At 58.5% G+C, this 22,166-nt stretch overlaps 3 protein-coding genes and 1 long non-coding RNA gene across 8 annotated transcripts; 1 reads left to right on the top strand and 3 right to left on the bottom strand.

Moving 5' to 3' along the window:
• Positions 1 to 516: 516 nt before the first annotated feature.
• On the bottom strand, positions 517 to 10,430 carry SBK3 (SH3 domain binding kinase family member 3). Of its 3 annotated transcripts, XM_036909175.2 has the most exons (4): positions 4,749 to 4,916; positions 4,128 to 4,278; positions 3,436 to 3,638; positions 522 to 2,379 (listed from the first exon to the last, which is right to left on the bottom strand). In XM_036909175.2, the coding sequence occupies exons 1-4, from the start codon at positions 4,791 to 4,793 to the stop codon at positions 1,693 to 1,695; spliced, it is 1,086 nt and encodes a 361-aa protein (XP_036765070.2). In that variant the 5' UTR covers positions 4,794 to 4,916; the 3' UTR covers positions 522 to 1,692. The 3 variants fall into 3 exon arrangements, with proteins under 3 accessions (XP_036765071.2, XP_036765072.2, XP_036765070.2); XM_036909176.2 differs by lacking the exons at positions 4,128 to 4,278; positions 4,749 to 4,916 and adding an exon at positions 10,275 to 10,430 and having other exon boundaries at positions 517 to 2,379; XM_036909177.2 differs by lacking the exons at positions 4,128 to 4,278; positions 4,749 to 4,916 and adding an exon at positions 8,399 to 9,883 and having other exon boundaries at positions 520 to 2,379.
• Positions 10,431 to 11,553: 1,123 nt separating this feature from the next.
• On the bottom strand, positions 11,554 to 13,567 carry LOC130682270 (uncharacterized). Its single transcript, XR_008995507.1, has 2 exons — positions 13,458 to 13,567; positions 11,554 to 12,931 (listed from the first exon to the last, which is right to left on the bottom strand). It is a non-coding gene; the product is annotated as an uncharacterized LOC130682270 (long non-coding RNA).
• LOC118924420 (H/ACA ribonucleoprotein complex non-core subunit NAF1-like) lies at positions 13,074 to 15,306 on the top strand. 3 transcript variants are annotated; one of them, XR_005029589.2, is made up of 3 exons: positions 13,556 to 14,243; positions 14,511 to 14,614; positions 14,791 to 15,306. XR_005029589.2 is itself a non-coding variant. In XM_057496568.1 (2 exons), exons 1-2 carry the CDS (start codon positions 13,420 to 13,422, stop codon positions 14,584 to 14,586), a joined length of 315 nt encoding a protein of 104 aa, XP_057352551.1. In that variant the 5' UTR covers positions 13,074 to 13,419; the 3' UTR covers positions 14,587 to 14,595. The 3 variants fall into 3 exon arrangements, 2 of the variants coding, with proteins under 2 accessions (XP_057352551.1, XP_036765069.2); XM_057496568.1 differs by lacking the exon at positions 14,791 to 15,306 and having other exon boundaries at positions 13,074 to 13,658; positions 14,511 to 14,595; XM_036909174.2 differs by lacking the exon at positions 14,791 to 15,306 and having other exon boundaries at positions 13,556 to 14,162; positions 14,511 to 14,728.
• Positions 15,307 to 19,268: 3,962 nt separating this feature from the next.
• Positions 19,269 to 22,152, bottom strand: ZNF579 (zinc finger protein 579). The gene is made up of 2 exons (XM_036909172.2): positions 22,014 to 22,152; positions 19,269 to 21,093 (listed from the first exon to the last, which is right to left on the bottom strand). Exon 2 carries the CDS (start codon positions 21,089 to 21,091, stop codon positions 19,433 to 19,435), a length of 1,659 nt encoding a protein of 552 aa, XP_036765067.1. The 5' UTR covers positions 21,092 to 21,093; positions 22,014 to 22,152; the 3' UTR covers positions 19,269 to 19,432.
• Positions 22,153 to 22,166: the final 14 nt, after the last annotated feature.

Below are 22,166 nucleotides of genomic sequence, written 5' to 3'. Positions count from 1 at the left end.
AGTCCAGGCCCCCAGTCCCCTCCCTCGGACCCAGGAGTCCAGGCCCCCAGTCCCCTCCCTCGGACCCAGGAGTCCAGGCCCCAGTCTCCTCCCTCGGACCCAGGAGTCTGGGCCCTGTGGAGGATGAAGTCATTTCTCTGGCTGTCCCTGCCTCGACCCCACCCACTGCCCCATCAGTGCTCCGTTGACGGGTCAGACACAAGTGTTGGAGGGGGGTGCCCAAGGGATGACACACTGGGGTCCTGTTTGAGGAAAGGATGAGACAACGGGATTCCAGAGTGGCCAGTGTGGGATGATCTCAGCCTTGGGGCCACCGGGGAGCAGGTGGTGGAGCAACTGGGGAGAGAGGAGCCCTGGGGTGGGGAGGGCGGTCCGTGCCCTGCACTCAGACTGGGGGCAGCTAGGTGGGGACCCTGGGTCTGATGGAGGAGGGGGTGCCTGGAGCACTCTCCCTGCTCAGGTTTGTAGCGAGACGACCAGTGTGAACTCAATTTGTTCTAATAAACTTTTTATTTTGGAATAACGAGATTCACAGAACAGCTGCAAAGATGGCACTGCACCCTCATCTCCTGGCCGGTTCCCCACCAGGTGCTTCTCAGTGGAGAGCTCATCCATCCAGACTGAGAAGCTCATTGTCAAACTCAGCTCCCCTGTCTCACCAGGGCTCCCACCACCAGCCTCTCTCTGTCCCGGGGTCCAGTCCAGGACATCACGTTGCAGAAGCATTTCTCTAAGTCTAGACAGCATGTGATGTGGGTCCCGGGGGGATCCGCACAGCCCCTGCCCTCGGGCATGAGCAGCAGGGCCAGGGTCCTGGGGCTGTGGGGGAGGTGGGGGGAGTGACCAGCCTGGTCGGGGGGATCTGAGACCCCTGCAAACCAGTGCAGCACTCTGCGTGGCCAGGTCGGCAGGCCCTCAGAGCCGGGATGAGCACACGCCATGGTGTTCCACACTGCCTGGAGCTGGCACAGGCCACCTGCTAAGTGGGGGCAGACCTGAAAGGATGCAAGAGTGAGAAAGACCACATCCGTCCTGGACAGCCTGGCAAGCAGACCCTGGAAGGTGGAGACACCACCGCCTCTCCTGCAGCTTCCTGACGAGGCCTGGAGAGGCCGGGGGAGGACAAAGGACGCGCAAGTGTCTGCAGGCAGGAAGCGAGTGTGCCTGTGCATGCGTGTGCACGTGTGCACATTTAGGTCCAGAGGAGGTGATGCCCCCGGTGGCACACAGCTCAGGGACACGGGTGAGGTGGAGGGTGGTTTCCATGGTGCTGGATCCTGAAAGCCCAGATTTGGTGCCAGCCAGAGGGAGTCACCCAAGGTCTTAGGAGACAAGAGTGACGACCCACCAGGACCTCCTGAGAAGTGTTCATCAAGCCCCTGCCGGCGGAGATGGATCTATAGCAGAAAAGCCCCTTCCTTCACGAAGAACCATTCAGGACAGAAGGAATAGGAAGGATCCTTGAGGGAGGAGGCCGGGGGCCTGGACCCCTGGGTCTGAGGAGGCGGGGCCGGAGTCCCAGGTGGTCTGCGGGGGGCCGCGCGGTGTGCCTGCGTGCCCAGCCTTCAGCAGGCAGAGATGCAATGTGCCCCTCCTCTGGCTCCCCGGGAGCAGCTGTCTCTTCATCCAGGTGGCAGTGGGGCTGGGGGAGGGCCTTTGGCCCCGGCACCCACCACCTGTTCAGCCACCTGGTCAGGAAGCTCCCCCGTCTGTCCCCATCCTGCCTCTGCCTCCAACCCCCTCCTCCTCCTCCTCCGTCCACTCCTCCAGGCTTGCTCCCCCCTCCGCCTCCTCCCCATCCTCACTGGACATGCTCCTCAGGCCCCAAGGCCCCTCTCTGTTCTCCTCCAACCCCCAGTCATCCCCCAGGAAGTCCAGAACAGTGAGGGGGGCGCTCCTAGTGTCAGGGTCCAGGTCCAGAAGCCCCTGGAGCAATGCCAGTGCTGGGGGGGCGAACTGGTGCCAAGGGGCTGGGGGCTGAGGGGGCTGGGGCCTGGCGGCCATCCAGCCAGCAAAGGCCTCGAACCCCGGGTCAGGGGCCAGTGCCACGTCCCAGGGGAAGCAGGCGGTGGAGGCGCAGAAGAGAAGCACCCCGAGGCCCCAGGAGTCCAGTGCAGCTCGCAGGGGCAGGGTGGCAGGCGGCGGCAGGAGGCAGAGCTCGGGTGGGGCGGAGGGCAGGGGCACTGGGGGCGCAGGGGTTGGGCTGCCCTCGGGCCGGGTCAGGCCCAGGTCGCCCAGGGCCACACGGCTGCAGACGGGGTCAAAGACCAACACGTTATCTGGCTTGACGTCCGCATGGACCAGCCCCCGGCTGTGGAGGAAGTCCAGGGCTCCGGCCAGCTGGGCCGCCACACGCTTCACCAGCAGTTCTGGGAGGCCCTGGGGTCAAGGAGAGAGGATGAAGGTCAGGGTGCCTTAGGTCCCTCTTTCTTTTGGGCTTTGAGAATCCAGAACCCTAGGCCAGTGGCTACTCTAGTGTCCCTACAACGTCCCCAAAACCTTCTCCAGGTCTTCGACCCCCACCTGCACCCACATCCGTGCTCCTGTAGACTGACACCCAGACGCTCTACCCACAGGAACCCCAAATCTAACCAGCTCTCTTAGCTTCCACCAAACTTTTCCCTAAACCTAATACTCAAACCCAGTCCTTACATTTCTTAATGCCTCTAAACTGATCACCCGGATCTCCAAACCCCACACTTAATCCTGGTCCCATGGTAATTTAGAGCCCATCTCTGCCTGGGGCCCTGTTCTAAAGTCACCCTGTAGTTCACTTCATCAAATCGATTGATAAATCTACCCACCCAGCAATCCATCCACCCTCTCCTCTCCTTCGTTCCCTCCCCTCTTTCCTCCTGTTCATCCCCAAACCTATCTCAACTACAAGGTCTCTTCCTGAAGATGGACCCACCCTCATCTTCAAACTCCAGCGCCCCACAATCTCACAGGTCAGTGGTGACCTGTTCTCCTTTCTAGAGGGAGCCTCGTCCCAGCCTGTCTCCGACTCTGTGCGGGACCTCCGCCTCCTCTCCCTCATCCGGCGCCCCCAGCGTGCTGTCCACACCCATCACCAGGACAGCACCCCCTGAAACTCAACCCACCAGCCAGCCCGCAGCCGCGCCTCCAGGCCCAGGGCGGACCAGAACCCCAGCTCTGCCTCCGCCCCCGCCCGCACACTCATCCCCCGCAGCTCAGGCCTGAGCCGCCCTCATCCCCAGCCCTGGGCCTCACCCATGCATGCGCATCTGGGTGTTGGCTGGGTGAGGGCTAGGCATGGAATTGTGCTGAGAATGGGAAATAGGGAGCTTGTCTGGGGGCTCAGAGTGGAGCTGGTCTGGGCACTGACTCGTGAGTCACACCGGGAGATGGAAGAGGGCCTAGGGGCAGAGCTGGACGTGGGCTCAGCAGCCCCACCGTCGTGCCCGCGTGCCTCACCCTTTCCTGCAGCATCCCGCTGAGGTCCCCGTAGGGCGCATACTCCTGTGCAAAGGCGAAGTGCCGGGGGGTCTGCAGGGGTCCCACCAGGGTCCGGAGCAGGCCCGGGTGTGACGACACGCAGCGGCCCACACAGAACTCCCTCAGGAAGGTGGTCCTCAGGACCGAGTCCCGGCGCAGGAGCTTCAGAGCCACCGCCGGACCTGCCGGGGAGGCGGGGCTGGGAGGTAACCCAGGGGGCTCCAATCTTGCTGGGGGGCCTCAGGCAGGCTGCTTAACCTCCCTGAGCCTGAGGGAGCTCATGCGTTGATCTGAGAGGGGCATGGTATAGCATCTGACCTCTCTGTGCCTCCAGCTTCTTGTGTGAAGTGGGGCCTGGAGGCCACCTTCCTGCCGGCTCTCCCTGGTCTGCTGGGTGGCCTCGCACAGCTGCCTTACCCTCCCTGGACCTCAGCTTCCTCTCGCATGCAGTAAAGGACGGGGTGATCCGGTGGTTCCACCCCAAGTCGTGCTCCTGTGTTGCTATGTGACACGGGCAAGCCTCCTGCCCTCCGGCTGAGCCCTTAACTTTCTGAAAGCCCGTCACAAAGGGTCCCCATCAGCACCTTCTGAGGATGTGCCCTGTCTCAGTGGCTTCTGGGAGCCCTCTAAGGGGGCAATCCTGGAGTCTGCCCTTCGGTGGCTGAACTCACCCCCGTGGCGGGGCCGGGCAAGGAGCACGCGGCCGTAGGAGCCGGAGCCGAGCTCTCGGATGAGCCGGTACTGGACGCGCAGACTCCTCACTGGGGTCACCCTGGGGGCCGTCAGCTCCACAAGCCGCTGGAGAGCTGCGGCTGTGTCCTCCTGCGGGCCAGGCACAGAGGGGGACAGGCGGTGAGCTGGGTTCCCCCGAGGGCAGTGGGGGGCCCGGGGGCCCGGGGCCGGGCACCGTCCCCAGGGAGGGGGTGAGTCACGGTGACTCACCCGACCTCACGCCACCTGTCTGCGTGTCTTGGCGGGGTTACAGGTGATTGTCCCAGACAGCCCGCCCACCATCATCTGTGGGAGCCCCCGGCGCCCCCAGCCCCAGCTGGGGCTGCATGCTGGGCCCATGCCTGTCTCTCCATCCCCTGCCTCCTGCCCGGAGTTTCTGAGGATGCTTCCCTGGGGCCTGGGGCCTGCTGCGTCTCCTGGGGTGGTTTGCTCTGGGTCTCTGATGTTGTCCTGTCCCCTGCTTGTGCCATGTCTGCATCCGTCTCTCAGCTCTGCGTCGGCTCCCAGCCCCCCTCCATCCCTCTCTCTGTCTCCTTCCCTCCCTGCCTCCCATGTCTCACCTCAGAGTCCCCATTCTCCTGGTTCTTGGGGTCCCTGATCTCCATCTCAGGGTTGCCAGGTGTCAGCTGGCCCTCAGCCAAGCACCCCACGTCTGGGCTCCCTGAAAAGTGAGTGGACCCCCCTAGAGCCCCTGCAGCCCCCCAGTCCTCGCCCTGGGAGCCCGGCTGAGCGGACCCACCTCGCTCTCCCTCTGTGTCGGGGTTGAGGGGTTTCCCTGGCTTTCTCTGCTGCCCCCTCTGCCCTCTGTCCCCTTCACGTCTCCGGGTGGCCCTCTCTGTGCTGCTCCTCTGCTCCCTGTCCCCCTCTTTTCCCCGTTCCCGCTCCTGGGCCTGCAGGTGGGTGTCCCTGTCCCGCCTGCTGGCCCCAGGCCCCAGCCTCTTGTCTGCACACTCCCCCCACTGTGTCGCCGCTGTCACCCAGGGTGCCCCCCAGGCCGCCCACCGCCCTGTCTCTGCATCCCTGCTCCCCACTCTGCCTCGCTCTGGCCTGTGCTCCCCGTGTCCGTCTGTCCCTCCTCCTGTCTTTGTTCCTGACTCCCTCACAGCCTTTGTCCCTCCCTTCTTCTCTGGGCCCAGGACAGGGGTGTGTGTGACAGCTCGGAGACATCCTGTCCCCCGCACCCCTCCCTCCCCCTCTCTGACCCGCTGCCCCCCTCCCTCCCCCTTCCAAACTTAGACCAGCCTGGGCTCTGGGCTCTGGTCCCAGGACAGAGGGGACAAAGCGTATTGTGAACCCCCAGGGGCCAGGCCCGAGGGCAGCAGGAAAGAAGGGGACAGACCCCTTTACACACCTCAGCTGGGGTGAGACCCCCAGAGCTCCAGGCTTTCTGCCTCTCCCCATGGATGTGGGGCTCTGGCCCCCTGGAAGCAGGAAGACCCTTCCCACAGCCCCTAGCACAGGATCCCCAGCCCAGATGGGCCCTGGGGGGGAGGGGTTTCCTTGTGGGCTCTGCACCTGCTCTGAGCCCAGCTCTGTGCAGGGACCTTTCCTTGGGATCTTCCCAGCCGCCCAAAGAGGGTGGGGATTTATCCCCAGTTTGCAGAGCCCGAAACTGAGGTTCTAAGAGGGGGAGGAGGTGTCAGGCGGCCCCGGGCCAGTCTGAGTGACTCACAGCCCTGCCCGCTGCTCCTCGGTTTCTACTACTACTACAGTCCTGCTATTAATAAAGACAACAACAGTCACTGCGACTCTGGCAGGTTCCCCAGAAACAGGCTGTGACGTTGCCCCGTGGATGGCAGGGGGCGGCGGTGGGATGCAGAGAGAGGATGGCTTTGCTCTTTGACTCTTTGGGGGTTTGATTGTGAAAGCTTGCAAACATACAGAAAAGTCCGAAGAACGCCAGACTGAACGCCCAGCAACCGGCTGACCAGACGTCACAGGTGTTACCTTTTCCCCACCCTTGTTTATCTCTGTTTTCTTCGGGGGAATGAAGTCTTGTAAACTGCAGCCTATGGAAACCTTTCTGGGTGAGAGGACACACTGCCTGCTGTTTGCTTTCAAATACTCCAGCCAAAGAAAATCCAAGCCGGCTTGGGCGCAGGGATGGGGTACTGGGACAGAACACGTGTTGCTAACAGAACAGGGGGATCCCTTTTGCTCTTTAGTTTTGGTTATGCTGGCAATTTTTTCTTCATGAAAACCCGACTTACAAAATTCAGTTGCAGACATCATGATAAATTATTGCCGCAACACCTGGGTTTATGTCTCCGAAAAGGTCAGGGTAATCTCTGGCTCAGCCACAGTCAACCCCATCCGAGGCACCACCGACAATCCCTAATACCCAGTCCGGATCGTGTTCTCCCAGTTTCCCCCAGGATGTCCTCGGCCACCACTCGGGTTGGCTCAGACCTGGGGTGGCTTTCAAGCGCTCTGCCTGGGTCCTATTTTGAATTTTCTCACAGTATGTTACCTACTCAAAAAGTAAAACTAGAATGAAATTCATGCAACGATGACTACTTATTCAATGCTTATCAGGTGCCAGGCCTGGCTTGCTTTTTTTTTCCTCCAAGTCATTCAAGACTTTGTGGAGTCCTCTCAAGGAGCCCTGGGTGCGTAGAATGACGGTGTCCAGTTTACCGATGGGAAAGTGCGGCACGGAGCAGCGAGGGCATCGGCCAGCAGCCAGTGACAGGCCGAGCCGGGATTCCACGAGGGTCTGGGGACTCAGGGCCTCTCTGCCCCCTGCCCAGGTGGATTGAGTGAGACAGACTCCCAGTGCCCCCTGGAGCTGAGTTCCTTCCCAGGGACGGGGGCTGGCTGGGTGTGTGCAGTGGGCTGCGGCCAGAGGTCAGGCTGCAGAGCCGGCCACCTGGGTCCCCCGAGAGGAGGGTGAGAGGGGACGCTGCGGACCTCCAGCCCTCCCCGGTTCCCCGTGAGGTTCACTGATGATCCGGGGAGCTTTGCACCTCCCCATTTAGCAACACCAACCCACAGGGTCACCCGGAGTGACCAGGAGAGGCAGGTGTGGGTGGGGGAGGCTCCAATCCTGGTCCCAGTGTGCACACACCCTTCATTAAAGCTGGCCTCTGGGCCTCTCAGCTCTCTCTCCTTTGTCCCCTTCCCCTCCAGCACCCAAGGGCCCCTCCTATGAGTCTCTTCCGGCTCTGTCCCTCCTGCCAAGTGAGTGGCGGCTTTCCACAAGTATCCAGCTGCCTCCATGCCTCAGTTTCCTCTTCATGAAATGGGAGTAATTGCAGGTCCACCCAGAGCATTATTGTTAAACAGTTTGGTGTTTGCAATATATTTTTAAAAGATCACATTTTGTATATAATAATAAATGCAATATACATTACTTTATCTATAATTATGTATTATAATACTATATATCATCATATCTATTCTATCATATATAGTATATTTTATGTTATTTATATATCTTCTATATTTTTTCAAATACATTTAATGAATAAATTATATCCTAAAAGATCACATAAAAATTAACTTACATTTCAAAGATTGTGCAGTTGCCAACTTAACCCACCTGCCCTCCCACCCCATTCTCGTGCCAGAAAGGTGATCAAGAACAAAAAAACAGCAACATCAAGGTGATTTGTTTTGTTGGCAAAGCATGCGATATAAGCTCGCAAATCAACTTCTTGGCTTTTAGTAGTTATCTGGGTGCAGGTGACCATATAGTGACAGACAGCAAGCTGCCTTCATTCCTATTTTTGAGGCAGTTTGTAATTTTCTTTCTGTTGCCCTGTGGCACTCCTTGGTTCATAAGTAGATGGAATAAATATTGTGAAATAAAACAATGGAGGAAAATACGAGACACAGCACCTAGAAGAGAGCGATCGCTTAGCAACACAATTATTATTAACAGACACCCTGCAGGCAGTTGAGACGGGCCAGGTACTGTTCTGGGGGCCTTGTGCACCTGTACTGGAACCGCATCTAATCCACAGCAGCCACCTGAGGTACAGGTACTATTGTTTTCCAAGGCACAGACAGGCCTCACTGTTAACCCTCATTAAGTCTGGCCAGATCACAGCGGGCACGAAAACTTTTGCTATGCCTCCCCATTCAACGGAGCAGCTCAGGCATACACGCACCAAAAAGACCCCGTATAATATAACGAGCACCTCCGTGGCCATCACTGTCCGGTTGAAATACAACTTTTCAAACATAATTAGACTCCTCTGTTACTTACTGGGGCTCCAAATTCTTCCCTTTCTTCCAGAAGTAACCACTATCACCATCTGAAGGTGTTCCTTATGCTTTAAAAAAAAATACCTTTGCTACATATGTACAGATGCAGGACTGTTAGAAAGTATCGCCTTGCATGTTGTCAGATGGCGTATAAATAGTATCATGTCCTTGACCTTCAGCAGCTTGCTTTTGTCCTCAAAGCTTAACCCTGTGTTTGTGAGTTTCATCTGCTTTGTTACATGGAATTTAGGTTCTTTACTTTGCAAAGATGTTAACTATTCTCATGTATGAACATGCTGTGATGTACAGATCTGTTCTCTGAGGGTGGACGTTTTAGGCTCCTCCAGTCTTGTGCTCTTATAAGCAGGAGGGCAAAGAATACTCAGTATGCATCTCCTTGTGCCGAGTTTCTTGGGTTAACTCACACTTTCTTGGGGGCATCCCCCTTGGGGGTGGGATCCCTGGGTTGAAAGACGGAATGGATGGCTTTCTTTGATACTGCCACAAAGCTCTCCAAGGTGGTTGTGTCTGGCATTGATTTTTTATTTTTACTTTTTGAGTTTGTAGGTGGCTTTGAGAATCTGAAGAAAGCTACAGAAACTTGAGCTGTCAGACACAGAAGCCACTAGCCCTGTGCGGTTCTTCAGCACTCAAAAAGTGGCCGGTTTGATTTGAGATGTGCTGTGAGTGTACAATAGGCCCCTGGATTGCAAAGACTTAGCATGTAAAACAGAATGTAAGCGATCTCACTGACGATTTTCATATTAATTACATGATGATGTGATAATGTTTTGTCTATGCAGCTGATCTCAGTATTCGTGGATGCTGTGTTTGCATGTTCTCCTACCTACTAAATCTTTTTGTAACCCACACGTCAGCGATCACACTGCTTCCACGGGCATGTGCCGGGTGGTGAAAAATTTGAGCCGCTGACACACATGTGCCCAGCTGAGGCTGAGCAAGGTGACCTCCGCATGCTTGTTTCAGCTCAGACTGCAAACAAGTGTCCTTTTTATGGTCTTTTCAGTGCCAGGTTTTTCGCAGCACCGAAAGCACTTTATGTTGGTGACTTTGTGGTTTGAGATGGTGCTCCAACAGTGCCAAAGTATTTCCTAGTGTCCTAATAGCAAGAAGGTTGTGATCTGCCTTGTGGAGAAATACGTGTGCTGGATAAGCTTCCTTCAGCTGTGAGATACATGCCACCCGCTGTCAGTTCAGTGTCAGTGAACCACAACATGTATTGAACAAGGTGTCTTTAAACAGATCACACATAAAAACAAGGTTACATGCTGATCGTTAATGAAAATACTGGGACCAACGGCTTGCAGGAACCTAACTGTGTATTGTTCCTAGGGGTGATGTTTCCATATTTGCTCATCAGTGTTCACTCTGGGCTTTACAGAGTGTAACTACCAGGAACAAGGAGAATCTGCCACACTGAATGTCTTGAATGACAAGAATGCCTTGTACGGAGTGCAATGAAACATAACAAAATTACTTTCACCTTGTTTGTTTTTTACTTCTGTGAAAATGGAAACACACACTTTCGCAGACCTCACCGGGATCACAGACTCTGCTGGACCTCCCCAGGGGTCTGGAGACTGCGGGCCAAGGCTGTCCACGTCCACAGGGCTGCAGGCGAGGTGGCTGCAGTCTCCTCGTGGCCTCCAGGCCCTCCCTCCCAGTGTCCCACCCACCACCCCAAAGAACTCTAACACTCAGAGGGAACATTTGTCCCTCACCTTCTCCATAACCTTTCATGGCTCCCCGTTACCCTTAGGATAGGGTCCAAGCTCCCTCGCCTGGCCTCTGAGCCCTTCTGGAGGTGGCACCTGTCCCCACCTCCCCAGACATGCCAGGCACACGGAAGAACTCACAGTTCCCTGGGCACTCCGGGTCCTGTCTGCCTCTCCTGGGGAAATGTGTGCGGAAGGGGGAGACTGACGGATGGCTGATGAAGTGTGTTTGTGATGGCTTTGTAAATCCCGCGTGATTAACGATAATTATAGCCAGCATTTACTGGACTCTGTGTATTACCAGCCCCTGTGCTAATCCTCACAGCAGCCGGGAGAGGGAGGCCCTATTATTAGCTCTGTCTTATAGTTGAGGAAAGGGGGACTGGCAGAGATTAAGTGTCTTGTGCAGTGTCCCACTCAGAGCTGGGACTCAAACCCGGACGGTTGGACTCCACGTCACACGCATAGCAGCCGAGCCTCTCACGTGTGTCAGTGTCTGCAGGCCAGGAGCTAGCGACAGGTGTATGTCAAGGCTGCTGACTGCTATTTCCATTCAGATTCAACACACACTTCCCAGGCCTGACATGGGACGAAGGGAAGCAGACAGATTCTGTCCCTGCCCAGGTCTGGAAGGTGCCATGGGCAAGGATGTGGGCAGTCATGAAGCAGGGTGGCACCTGCTCTAATGGAGGTGACAAAGTGGAACCCAGAGGTGGCCCTGAAAGGACCCCATGGGTCAGAGGGTGAGGGAGGAAGAGGCCTCTGAGCAGAGGCCATCGGAGACTGGCATTCAAATGAGAACAGACAGATGGGTCAGTAACTATGGAGCACCTGCTCGCAGCCATGTAGCACGCAGCCCTTCAGGCTCTGAGGATGCACAGCACAGAGAGCAGAACGAACAAGGGGCAGGAAGCAAAAGGGGAGCTGCCTAGGCCTTGGGACAGGGGCTTTGGGGGGCCACACTTAAGGGGTTTCTCTCTGGGGTGATGGAAATGTTCTAGAATTGATGGTGGCAATAATAGGCATGCGGCTCTGTGTCCATACCAAAAGCCACTGTGCTGTGCCCTCTGAGTGGGTGAACTGTGTGGCGTGGGAATTATATCTCAGTAAAACCAGGAAAAAAAATCCCTGGAGGATGGCACCTTCTGGGGAGAGGCCGCAGAGAGCAGGTGGTACTGGACGCCCAAGCCCCTTGAACACCTCTCTCTTCCTTTGCATAATAGGACTGTTTGCAGCAATAATCCGGGGGTAACCATCAGCAGCATTTTCTTGATTTGTGCCTTTTCATTTCTTTTCTTTTAATTAACTTATTTTTAGGACAATTCTGGTTTCACAGCCAACCTGAGAGGAAGGTACAGAGATTCCCGCACGCCCCCTGCCCCCCATGCATAGTCGGCAGCCCCACCTGACAGAAGACATCACAACTGATGGCCTCACACGGACACAACAGAGCCACCACCTGAGGCCCACAGTCATCTTAGGGTCGCTCTTGCTGTTGTACCGTCTGTGGGTTTGGACAGACACACAGACGTGTGTCCACCATTTCAGTGTTGCACAGAGAAGCGGCGCTGCTCTAGAAGTCCTCGGTGCTGCCCTGTCCCCTCCTTCCCCCACCCCTGGCAGCCAGGCACCCTAGGGAATGCTGGGCAAACTGGGTGCCTCCGCACTGCTGGTGGGCGTGTGCATGGGGCTGACCAAGGCTGGGGAACCCCCCTCTGGGTGTGGACCCTGAGAGGTGTTCCCACAGAGGCAGTCTGCATTTGCTGCCTTCCATTTGTCCCCCTGCCTCTTCTCTGCCCAGGTGGCCCCTTCCGGCTGCAGGGCCGGGGAGCGTCTGCCATCAGCTGGGGTTCAGCAGGTGGGCAGGAGCAGGGGGAAGGTCCCAGCCAGACTGCCGTGACCTTGCAGCTTGGCCTTGGGAGTGACCTTGAGCAACTCATTTCACATTTCTGAGCCTCAGTTTCTGCCTCGGTTAAGTGGGGGTGGGGCAGCTACAGTGGTCGCCTCGCTGACTTGTTGAACAATTATTTGCTGTGCATCTAGTGTGGGTCAGGCACTGTGCCGGGCACTGGGTGGCGGTGAACCACAACGTGCCCTTTTTGATCTGGGGGGTGGTGGATGTAACTAAACAAACAAACAAATAAACAAACAAATGCGAAAATGAGAAGAAACCATGAGGACAGGGGCTTAATCCCCACTTGAAAGATGTGGAGAGGGGCTCAGAGAAATAATGAATCAAATGATTAAAAAAAGAAATGTTCTAAGCGTCCGTGTGCCAGCGCCCTAGGCTCTGAGAACCCAGTGGTCACCCCAGCCAACGTTTGTACTGAGCTACGTTCATTGCCCGTGAGGTTAAAGGAGGTCTGTGGATAGCAATGGGTTGAATTGTGCCCCTTGCAAAGATAGGCGGAAGCCCTAACCCCCAGGACCTCGGAAGGTAAGCTCATTGGCAGTAGGGTCACTGCAGGTGAATTAGGCACGAGCAGGTCATGCTGGAGAAGGGCGGGGGCTCCAGTCCAACATGACTGTGTCCTCACAAGATGGTCATGTGAAGCCACCCACGCACGGGAGAGACTGGGGTGACACACCCACAAGCCAAGGAACCCCGCGGACTGCTGGCCAAGCCCAGAAGCGAGGAGCCCGCAAGGAAGCAGCGTCCGCCGGCATCGGAGGGGGGGCGCCTGCCGAGGCTTGATCTTGGGCCTCCAGCCTCTGGAGCCGTGAGGCGAGGTGTCTCCGTCGTGCCAAGCCGCCGGGGTGGTGGCACTGCGTGGCGGTAGCCCCAGCAAACTCTACGGCTTTGGAACAAATGAAAGAAACCAACGTACTATGATATGCGAGTGCCCTGGGGGAAGCCAACCAGGGAGAAGGCTTGGTTTTGCACGCTGTGTAACAAATTATCACAAATGTAGCATCTTAAACCAGCCTCCATTACTAGCTCAGGGTTTCTGTGAGCCGGGCGCAAGCATGGCTGGTTCTCTGTAAGGCGGCTGCAGAATCCACTCTTCTCGGAGGTTGTCCACATTCCTTTGCCATGGGGACCCCCCCACCTTCAAGGCCAGAAACAATCTTCTTCCTGTTGACACCCCCTCATTCTTTGAATCTCTCCAGGAGAAGCCCCCCACCCCCGACCTTTCCTGAGGGGTCTCCTGATGAGGCCAGGCCCACCGAGGATCGCCTCCCTGCCCTAAAGCAGTTGTTTCGGAGCCTTCATCCCATCTGCCGTGATCAGCACGTGTGAATAGTGGGGAGCCGCGTGTGCGCCCCACAAGGATTGACAGGTAGGATGCAGCAGGGCCTGAGGGGCCTGGGGGGCACACTCACAGGGAGCCCGCAGGAAGGGCGGGGGGTCATTCCAGGCAAGGCGCGTTGCCCGCTCAAGGCCGGTGGGGAGAAGCGCCTGCGCCGGGATCGCGGGGCGGCCGTGGGGGCGGCCGGCGCCTCAGCACCAGGGCCTCGGGGCTGTGCCAGCAGAAGCCTAGAGAAGCCTTTCTCCCTCCGGCCCGCCCTCCCCGGTGACCCTGGGTGAGTCACTTCCCTGCCCTGGTTCCCCGTCTGCTGCCGGCGACACCCCCTTCCCACCTCGAGACAGAAGGGCTGATGGGGGCGGTGCGGGCCTGGGTGGGTCCGGCCGCTGGGGCTGCGGGAGGGCGGTCGGTGCCAGGCACGGGCCTGGCATGGCGAGATAAGGAGCCCGGAGGCGCCGGGGGCTGGGCTCCTCCTCCGACGCTGAATTCCAAGCGGGCCGCCCAGCGGGCCAGGAGCGGGGCTGGGAACGCGGGGCGCCGGCCGCCGGGAAGGAGGGCGCCGCCTCGCTGCGCGTCCGTGGGTGGGCGGCCGCCCCCTTCCCCGAGCCCCAGGGCCCCTCTGGAAAGGGCGGCTGTCTGGGCAGCCGGGCCGCACACTCAGCCCCGGGCTCCCGTGCGTCGAGTCTGCAGTGACTCCTCCCAGAAGCCCTCCCCGGTCACCTCGCTGCAGTCAGTGCCCCAGCCCGCCAGCCCGCCAGCCAGGCACCTGGCCTTAGAGCAGGTGGGCTCCGGTGGAGGAGACGTAATGCCTGCCGATAGGAGAGACCGAACTGGACTAAACGCGGGGTATAAATAACCATCCGTGAGTCCACACAGATACCAACAAATGATTGAATAAATAAATAAACAGGGGCAAGGAGAAGGGACAGAGGATTCCCCCGAAGCTATCTGGGCACCCCCCACCTTACTTCCCCCTCCGTCCCTTCCTCCATGTGGGCTTGTTTCCAGAGAGCAGAAGGCAGGGGGGGATCAGGCCCCAGGGCCGTCTGCCCGCCAGGTGGTCCAGGTTAACTCGGTCAGTTATGAGCAATGTGGGTAACAGGGTCCACCTGCCCCCGCTTCTCCGCAGGACTCAAAACTGGCCCGTCAAAAACCAAGGCACGTCTGAGAAGTGGACACAGACCAGAGGAGACGCGTGCGCGTGACTCGACACAAGGCCAGGTGGTCTGCTGGGTGAGTCCTGGAGCAGAACAAGGACGTTAGGGGGAAATGGGCGAATTTGGAGTAAGTGTAGCGTCTGGGATGTAACCTGTGCATGTTGGTTGCTTGGTTCTGACCGAGGTGCCCAGGTGATGGGGGACATACCTTCAGGGGCAGGGGGGCGCGAGAAGGTTGTGCTGTCCTCACAGATGCTCTGGGAAGCCAACACCATTCTGAAAGAAAAGGCTTATTTAAAAGAGAACCAGGTGGGCTTAAGAGGCCCCACTCCACCCGCTTGTTCTCCAAACAGAAGCCACTGGGAACCTGTTAAATCAGGAGAGGAGCTTGTGCTACTTGGGTATTTCTCAAAATGCATCAGATGGTAACAGGCAAAACGCACGCATGGCACTGCATTTAATGTTACCAAGGACAAGAAGCCTAACTAAATGTTGGATATTTTGTTGTTAAACTGCGGGGGGTTAGGGGTGACATTACCTGATATTTGCAAATTGCTGTGAAATGAACTTTTAAAAGGTAGTTGTATGGGAGCTATCTCTAATTTCTACTCAATTTTTCTGTGAACCTGAACTGCTCTAAAAAGTTAAGTTTATTAACTTTAAAAAGAGAGATGATGTCTAGACAGACAAGATCATTATGAAGCAACTAGAGCAAAATGCTCACTGGAGACTCTAGGGGGCGAGGGTATAGCTATTCACTCTTTAATTCCATTTTGTGTGTGTGTTTTTAAAATTTCACAATAAAATGTTAAAAGGAAAGACCATGCCAACCTCTTCCTGAATCCCTCCTGGGCTGAGTCTCCCTATCCATTCTATCCATGGCGTAGAAACCGGGGTCCCTGTGCGTCCTGTCTCCCTGCCCCTCCCCAGCGCTCTCTCCCCTGGGACATGTCCCCTTCAGCTCCTGCTCTGATAGGCCTGCCTGCTCTTGCTCCACCACATGCATCCCTCCTAAGATGCTTCATAACTTGCTTGCTGACTCTGTTTCCAGGTCTTTTTCCTCCCATCAGACTGGAGGACCTGGGTGGGGAGGGATTTGTGTGTTTCATTAACCAAGGGGTGGCCAGCACCCCGGACAGTGCCCAGCACACAGTGGAGCCTCGAGAACTCTTAGTTGATCTGTGTCTTCTGCCAGAATGGAAGCTTGTCTGTGTGTCCTCTGAAGTGTACCCCGTCTAGCACAGCACATAGTAAGTGCCCTAAAAGGCGTTTAAGGACAAATGAATGAACAGGTAAGGATGAAGCCCTAGGTAAGGGTTAAGAGCCCAGTGCCTGGGGTTGTATCTCGATCTGCCGCTCACCAGCCCTGCGACCTTGGGCAAGTCAATTGCCTCCCCAAACTTGAGTTTCCTTTTTGGGAAATGGAGCCCTTGTGGGGAGCCCCCCCGCCCCACATGGCTGGTGGGAAGGCAAATAGTACAGCCACCTTGGGAAACAGTCTGGCAGCTTCCTGAAAAGTTTGCCATAAACTTCTCACACAGCCTGGCAATTCTGTTCCTAAAAATCCGCCCAAGAGAAATAAAAGCCTGTGTCCACAGGAAGACCTGGACACGCACGTTCGTGGCAGCACTATTCACAACAGCCAGCGTGGGCACAGCTCAGATGCCCATCGAGAGAGGAATAGATAAACAAAATGTGGCCTATCCACACAGTGGAATGTCATTCAGCCATAAAAATAAATGAAGTACTGATATAATTTAGAACATGGCTGAACCCCAAAGACTGTTTGCTAAGTGAAAGAAGCCAGACACTAAAGGCCACATATCCTAGGATCCATTTATATAAACTTCCAGAAGAGGGACACCTATAGAGACAAAGTAGATTCATGGTTGCTGGGAGCTGGGGGTGGGAATGGTAAAATGGTGAGTGATGCTTATGGGCTCAAGTGTCTTTTGGGGGCTGATGGAAAAGTTCTAAAATTGGATTGTGGGGATAGTTGCACAATCATGTCAATTTACTAAAAAATCACTGAATTGTACCTTAAAATGAGTGACTTCTTAGGTACGTAAATGATACCTCAGTAAAGTAGTTTAAGACAAAAAATGGGGCCTGTAAAGCACCTATGTGATGATGCTGTCATGAAGATTCAATGAGCTGATTCCTGTAATCCTGTAGAAAGAGATGTAGTGTAAATACCCAACAAATGTGTTTTGTGTTAACAAATGTTATTCAGATCACGTATGTAAAATGCTCAGACCAGGGAGAGGCACGACTGGGGCTCGCATGCACACCCACCATCACGTCATAGGCACAGCAGCCGTTTCCCACGTCTGCTCCAGTCTCTCATCTGCCCCTCAGGCTCTGTCTCTCAGGCCCTTTCCTCACCAAAAGTTCTGTATTTTGTTCTAGGAGTGTTTCTGTCTGCACAACTGATCCTTAAGGTGGGGTAAACATGTGGCGTGGGTGGGTGACAGGCAACGTGCGTGTGTGGTGGGAGGGGAGTACATGCCTTTGGGCTTGGAGACCCGGATGTGTGTTGGGGGGGGCTTGGAAGGTGGGTGGTGTCCCGGAGCTGAGGGTCACGCTGGCCCGGTTAAGGGTTCGGGGTGTGAGCTGGTCCAGCCCGGTTTCCAGCCCCACACCTGCCATCGTCCCACTAGGAGATCTCCCTTTCTGCGTGCCGTTTCCGCCTCTGGAAGATGGCAAGGCGGTTTCCTGGTTCCCAGGGGGGTGCTGAAGATTCCCTGCGATCACAGCTACACCAGCCTGGGCGAGGAAAACAGAGCGGGAAGAGTAACAGGGCCTCCCAGGTTCCAGCCACGGGGTTCAGCCCTCTCCACGGAGTCATTCCACACAAAGGGCTGAACTCTCAGTAGTGGTCACAGACGCCGGTCGAATGACTTAGCTTGAATCCTGCATGCCCCCTTCTATCAGCGGGACTGGATAAGCACCCCATCATGAGTTCATCCGTGCGATTGTGCTGAAAAGGTGTCTCGCCATGTTGCACGCTCACTAAACGGTGGTCTGCACTTAGATGTGGTAATAGGGAACCACAGAAGGCTCCTGCGGAGGAGGTGGCTTTGCTGTGATAAACCATCCCCCACCCCCCTAACCCCCAACACCCAAGGCTTAGCTACAAGATCTCCTCAGATCTAGTCTGTTGGAAAACTGGTTTCATTTGGAAACCCTAACTTATCTGTGCCAATCTTTGGTCATTGTCCATCTCCTCCACTCGTCTGTAGGCTCCACAAAGGCAGGGGCCCAGCTGGGCTGCTCATCATTGTGCCCATAGCCAGCCCGGTGGTAGGGAACACAGCGACAATCAAGGTGGTAACATGTATTAAGTGTTCACTATGTGCCAGGCACCGTCCCAAGGGCTCAGCTAGGATGCGTGAAATCTTTGACAGAATTCTGCAAAGCTCGGGATGGTGAGCGTCTCCACCCTCGGCCCTCGGCCCCATCTTTCCACCCCCACCCTCACCTGGTGTTTCCGTCCCACGAGAGAAAAACCCTTCCTCAAAAAAAGGGATGACCTCACCCCTCTTGCCTGGCCTTACAGGTGTGAAGAGAGCTAAGTGGTCAACATCAGTATTCCACAGGGCGAGAGAGCCGTGGAAGGTGCCGGGGAAGGGTGTCAACAGAAGGGAAGACAAGGTGTTTTAAGGATGATTGGACACATCTGCTCTTCCCCCTTCACTCTTGGGACCCACTCAAATGGGTAAAATACAACACCCAGGCGATTTGTAGAGAACGACCCTTCCCACCCAGCCCCAATTCCGTGGTTTCTCAAACACGCGGCACCCACCCACTCACGACCTTTGCCCCTGCTGCCCTCCCCTGGTTCTTCACTTGGGTCAAAGGTCATCTTTTCAGCGTCCTGCCCTGCGCAGCTCTCTCTGCCATCCCACTGCCCTGCAGTTTTCCTGTGTCCCTTATCAATACCTGGTGCTATACTGCAGACTCGTTCATTATTGAGAGCAGCGCTGTGCAAAAGAACTTCTTGCAAGGATGGAATGTTCTGGAACTGTGCCTTCCAACAGGGTGGCCACCGGCTGCTGGGGCCACTGGGAACTTGAAAGAGGGTGACAGAAGAAGTGAACTTCTAATCCTGTTCTGTTGTAATTATTTTAAATGTACTCACATCCTCTACATGTGAACAGAAGCAGCCACGTGTGGCTCGCAGCTAACACTGTTGCACAGCAGATACAGAAACTCAGCTCATCACGGGCTGCCTGGCCTTCCTCCTCAGTCTGCTCATCTGTGCTGCACCCCGCAAACGTCTGCGGAGTGAATGCGGGGAGGGGGGCTCTCCAAAGACTCCAGGCAGATGGTAACCTGTCTCCTCACTCTGGTTTCTTCTTTTGAGTTTCCGGCTTGGCTGCCTGCTCCCGGGTGGGTGTCTATGTCCTTCCTGCTCCAAACCCAAGCTCAGAGCATGTTAGGCAAATCGGCGCACCCCCGATCCCCGAGCCAGCCCCACAGACAGCCTCACTCTGTTGGGTTCCACGGACTCACATTTATTCACAGACAAAAGGGCAGGGATGGACCTTTGCTCACTGGGGATACCCCGGGGTCTGGCAGTTCCAGAGAGGTGATGGTGTCCAGTGTGTATAATGGGGGACAGCCAGGCAGGGGTCCCCCCCAGTCTCCATCCCTCTGGCCAGCGTCCTCCGCCTCCTTTTCCAGGTCGTCCGGCCTTAAGACGAGTGTTTCCTTGCCGGTTAGGCGAGCAGTTCCTAACTGGCATCAGGGGGCCTGGGGGTGGGGGCCGGGGCCCCGCTTGGTGTCAGGGCTGGAAGGGGGGGCAGGGGACAGAGGAGGTGCCTCTCCTTCAACTTCCCTCCTCCACGTTGCAAACCGGGGAGCCCACGGGGGCCGCGCGTGGGTGTCAGGGTCAGGAGGCCAGGCCGCCCACCCCGTGCAGGTGCGTCTTGCTCTCCATCTCTTCTTCCTCCATCTTGAAGGCTGAGTGGTCTTGGCTGTCGAAACAGGAGGCGCTGAGGAAGACGGGGGCAGCCGACGGCGACTGGGGCGGGGTCCCCGGGGAGGGCGGCTCCTCCTTGATGCGCCCCGCTGGCGGCGGGAGCCCCCCCGCCTCCTGGCCGGCTGGTGGCGGCGGCGCCTGGGCCTGGAGCGCCTGCAGCGCCGCGGCCCTCTCCAGCTCGGCGCGGTGGCAGCGCTGGTGACGCAGGAGGCTGTAGGCGCGCGAGAAGCGGCGCGGGCAGTGCGGACAGGGGTGCGGGGCGGGGCCGCCGGCGTGAACCTGCGCGTGGCGGGCCAGGTCGGCCAGCCGCTTGAACTCGCGCTGGCAGCGCACGCACTGGAAGGGGCGCGCCCCGGAGTGGGTGACCCCGTGCTGCCGCAGGTGCGCGCGGCGCCGGAAGCCCTTGCCGCACTCGGGGCACCAGAAGCGGGGCTCCCCGGCGGGGGGCCGGGCCGGGGCGGCGTCCCCTCCGTCCTGCCCGCCTTCTCCCCCGGCCGCGGCGCCCCCGCACTCCGCCCCTTCGCCGCCCTCGGGCCCCTTCCCTGAGGTCCGCGCCCCCGAGGCCTTGTCGTCCTTCTTGCCCGCCGAGGGCAGCGAGGCCAGGAGGCTGAGCGTGCCGTGGACGCGGCGGTGCTGGCGGAGGTAGGAGGCGAGGCGGAAGGCCAGGCCGCAGTCTGGGCACACGAAAGGGCGGTCGGTGGAGTGGACCAGCCGGTGGCGGGACAGCGACCAGGGCCTGGCGAAGGCCTTGAGGCAGATGGAGCACTGGTGGCGCTTGGGGCGGGGCGGGGGCCCCCCTTCGCCCTCCTGCTCGCCCTCGGGGCGCAGACACGGGTGGGCTTTGAGTTCGCCCTTGGTGGCGAAGGCCTCGCGGCAGCGCAGGCATAGCAGCGTCCAGTCGGCCTGGAGCAGGACCTGCTTCTCCTCCTGCCGCCCGGCCGCCAGCGCCAGCTCGGCCCGCAGCTCCGCAGCCCCAGCCTCGGCCTCCTCCTCCTCCGACTTCCAGGGCTCGGTGCTCGTGGGGGCCGCCAGCGTGGCCGGCTCCCCCGCGGGCCACGCCTCGGGCCACGCCGCCTCGTCCTTGCCCGGCCCGGCGGCGGCGGTGGCCGGCTGCTCTGCGCCCTCCTCCTGCGAGCTCCAGCTGGACTCGGCCTCCTCCTTGAACGCCCTCTCCATGGCCAGCTCGACCTCGCCGCCCGCGTGCTCCTGCGCCAGGTGGCGCCTGAGCTGGGCGGGCTCCGGGAAGGTGCGGGGGCAGGCGGCGCACCGCAGCGGGGGCTGCGGCCCGTGGCCGCGCAGGTGGCGGGAGAGGTGGGCAGGCCGGCGGAAGGCCTTGGGGCACAGGGGGCAGGCGTGCGGTCGGAGGCCTGAGTGGCTCTGCCGGTGCCGGGAGAGGTAGTAGGGGAAGCGGAAGAGGCGGCCACAGGTGGGGCAGGGCAGAGGGGCGCGGGGGGCTCCGGCACCGCCCCTGCCACGGCCTCGGCCCCGACCCCGGCCTCGGCCCCGGCCCCGGCCCCGGCCCCGGTGAGGCGGGCTGCCCTGGGCGGGTGGAGGGGGCTGTGGGTCCATGCCTGCAAGGAGAGAGAGGAGAGATGGAGAGATGGGAGGGGGTCAGAGGGAGAAGCCGAGACACAGAGAGAGAATCGGAGGGTCAGGCATTTAGCCAGGCGAGGAAGAGACAGACAGACAGACGCACAGGAGAAGACAGGCGAGCCAGCGAGCAGGAGAGATGGGACGCCCAGCAGAGAGACGGGGAGAAAACAAAGAGATGCAGGCAGAGATGGAGCCAACAGCCATCAGGACCACGGCGGGAGGGAGGCAGGGCGCACGGGCATAAGCCGAGGCCGGCAGAAGAGGGGCAGAGGGACACAAAGTCAGTGAACTGCTTTTTCTCCGGGGGCCACTGGGACGTCTAGGGAGGGGCGGGGACCCGCCTGTAGCGGAGTGGAGGGGGTGGGATTCAACCCGGCAGGCCCCGGAAATGGAGTGTGGATGCCCGGACGCCAGGGGCTGGGGGTGGCTGGGGGTGGCTGGGGAGGCTGGGGGTGGGAGGGCTCCCGGCAGTCAGGGAGGGGGCGGGGGGCTGGGCTCCTGGCGCCGGGATGGCCGGGAGCCGGGGACTGGGGCTAGGATTTGAGAGGTGGCTGGGACCCAGCGCCTGGAGCCCTGTATGCTGGGCGTGTGGGTTCCGGGGTCCCGGTGGCGGAGAAGGTTGGGGGAGGGGGCCAGCCCCCACAAGGGACGAGAGGGGCTGGGGGCTCGGCTGCCCGGGTTCTGCAGGGGTGAGGAGGCCGAGGGCCAGGCCCCCGGGCCCCCAGGAAGGCTGCCGGGGGTGGGGTGCTCTGTGTTCCCAAGGGGGCCGATCCCCCGCTTGGCCCAGCTGCGCTTCCCCGCGGGCATGATCAGCAGGGCTGGGGCCTGGGGTGGAGGCCCGGCAGGTTCCCGAGCCCGCGCCCGGGCCCGGCCTGAGCGCCCCGCGCCTGCTCCTTACCTCTGCCTCCTTCGCTCCTTTCTTCCTTCCCTGCGGCCGGACGAGCGGACGGTGGTGGCGGGGCGGAGGGAGGGCCCCGAGCGTGGTGGGGGTGGAGGCGGCCGGGCTCGGTGTCGCTGCCTAAGCCTTCCCCCCGGAAACCTGGCCTTTTGG

Source organism: Manis pentadactyla (genome assembly GCF_030020395.1).
Source record: "Manis pentadactyla isolate mManPen7 chromosome 15 unlocalized genomic scaffold, mManPen7.hap1 SUPER_15_unloc_1, whole genome shotgun sequence".
NCBI classification, from domain to species: domain Eukaryota; kingdom Metazoa; phylum Chordata; class Mammalia; order Pholidota; family Manidae; genus Manis; species Manis pentadactyla.
Note: the sequence above shows the minus strand (reverse complement) of the source record. Positions and strands in the feature narration are given on the sequence as shown.

Excerpts from the sequence above, each read along its gene's own strand:
- SBK3 (XM_036909175.2), bottom strand. The coding sequence starts at position 4,793 with ATGGAGATCAGGGACCCCAAGAACCAGGAGAATGGGGACTCTGAG. Across the intron at positions 4,279-4,748 it reads AGGAGAATGGGGACTCTGAG|GAGGACACAGCCGCAGCTCT; the intron begins GTGAGACATGGG and ends CCTGGCCCGCAG. Across the intron at positions 2,380-3,435 it reads GCGGGATGCTGCAGGAAAGG|GGCCTCCCAGAACTGCTGGT; the intron begins GTGAGGCACGCG and ends CCTTGACCCCAG.
- LOC118924420 (XM_036909174.2), top strand. The coding sequence starts at position 13,734 with ATGGGGGCGGTGCGGGCCTGGGTGGGTCCGGCCGCTGGGGCTGCGGGA. Across the intron at positions 14,163-14,510 it reads GGCACCTGGCCTTAGAGCAG|GACTCAAAACTGGCCCGTCA; the intron begins GTGGGCTCCGGT and ends GCTTCTCCGCAG.
- ZNF579 (XM_036909172.2), bottom strand. The coding sequence starts at position 21,091 with ATGGACCCACAGCCCCCTCCACCCGCCCAGGGCAGCCCGCCTCACCGG.